A 1,705-nucleotide genomic window follows, 5' to 3' on the forward strand; every position below is an offset into this window, starting at 1 on the left:
CACACTGGTATATTTTTGTCATTCATTCTAAGATCAGTGATATTTGCACAAGTCAAAAATAACTACAAGCGTATGATTTCTTTTTACTGGTTTTCCTTAAAAGAAATGCCCCTTAACCTGTTTCTATATTTTGCTTACTCTCATGCCATGGAGAGACGAATTGTTGATATCTGAGATACTCTGCTAGGAGTTAAGTAGTTTTCAAGAATAATCTTGCCAAATAATACTCTTTCCATAATTAAAGTTCTTAAAATAGTCAGAGGTCATACTGGATTATCAGATGGGTGATTGAAAATGGCTAGCTTAGGTCTTAAAGCTGACTTCTGTGAGTAAGACAAGATGCATAGGAATGCATTTCTTCAATATGATCACCAAGAGGCTATTTCCTAGTCTGTCTTCCCATTCCCGCCCTGAAACGATTTTAGATCTCTTAACCAGGGGAATTTTACTATAACAAATGCTGAACACAGCTTGCAGTCTGTGGCTTACTGAAAGAAGCATAGATTCATCAGAGAGCTCTGAATCCTAACCCTAACCCTTTTTCCACTTCCTTCATCAGGTCCAAGAGTCTTTTAAGGGAGAGTAGAGGGGCAGAATAAATGAATCAGGCTGTCTTTTCCTCCTTTTCCCCATTGCTGTGGGCTTCGCTGTGAGTTGTAGCAACAGGCTACTCCTTAACTGTTGTGAATCCCTAATTTCAAACGCGTGGCCCAATCACATTGGGCCTTTGGACTCAAATCTCAGCATACAGGGCGCTGAACAGCAACTGGTGGCATCTCACTGCTCTCAGTATTTCCCTGTGGGTGTGTTATAAGCTGGACTCTCGGCAGTGGGGACACTGGAGCAGCATAGGTGAGTGCAATAAGATGTGCAGGTGATAAGTAACTGTGTGATAGAGGGTGTGTGTGTGTGTGTGTGTGTGTGTGTGTGTATATGTATATACACACCCTTAGATTTGTGGTGAGGTGAACGAAATTATAAGAATCCAGTCATGGTTTGCAATTAAACAGGAGAAGGATGCTGTAGCGAAATGGATAGTGATTCAGATACAAAACTGCTTTATGAACTTTAAAGTGTTAAAACTTCTCCAGATACTTGACTGAGCGTAAACCACTTGACTTCAAGCTCTCCATCTTAAAACAAAATCAAGATAATGGTAATTCCTAATGACTTCCCCAAGTTGTCTGAAGATTGTCCAGATATAATGCGTGTGGCAAGCCCTTGAAGGTTTTTTGTTCAAATGCAATGTATACATAACAAATGTGTCACTGCTGTTTTTTCCCCCATAGGTGTTCAAGAGACGGTATTTTTACTTAACTCAGCTTCCTGATGGTTCGTATATTCTCAATTCCTATAAAGATGAGAAAAATTCAAAAGAATCTAAAGGTTGCATCTACTTGGACGCCTGCATTGATGTTGTTCAGGTAGGGTTATTGATCAACTTTTAAGAACCTCAGTATTTTTCTGCCTTGGTTAATGACATCTGCATCCACCAAAACTAGCAATTCAGAATCCTCTTCAGAGTTCCCACTCTCCCTCTGTGCCACTATTCAAGTGTTTACCCAGTCCTTTGGAGTCTGCTCCAGGGTGCCTCTTGAATCTCTTACCTTCTTTCCATTCTCACTGTCTTCCTCTGGTTCCCCCTTTTATCTTGTCTTGCCTAGAGTCTCACCTTCCTGCCTTCTGATGTGTCATCCGGCTTCCT

General features: G+C 40.8%; 1 protein-coding gene across 1 annotated transcript in view; it reads left to right on the forward strand.

Moving 5' to 3' along the window:
- DOCK11 (dedicator of cytokinesis 11) overlaps window positions 1-1,705 on the forward strand; it is a 176,312-nt gene that overhangs the window by 61,991 nt on the left and 112,616 nt on the right. The window contains exon 8 of the mRNA XM_024750587.1: window positions 1,290-1,424. Within this exon, the coding sequence (XP_024606355.1) occupies window positions 1,290-1,424 (135 nt within the window). The remainder of the gene's footprint in view (window positions 1-1,289; window positions 1,425-1,705) is intronic.

The sequence above is a fragment of the Neophocaena asiaeorientalis genome, unplaced genomic scaffold (genome assembly GCF_003031525.2).
Source record: "Neophocaena asiaeorientalis asiaeorientalis breed wild unplaced genomic scaffold, Neophocaena_asiaeorientalis_V1.1 scaffold503, whole genome shotgun sequence".
Classification (NCBI taxonomy): Eukaryota; Metazoa; Chordata; class Mammalia; order Artiodactyla; family Phocoenidae; genus Neophocaena; species Neophocaena asiaeorientalis.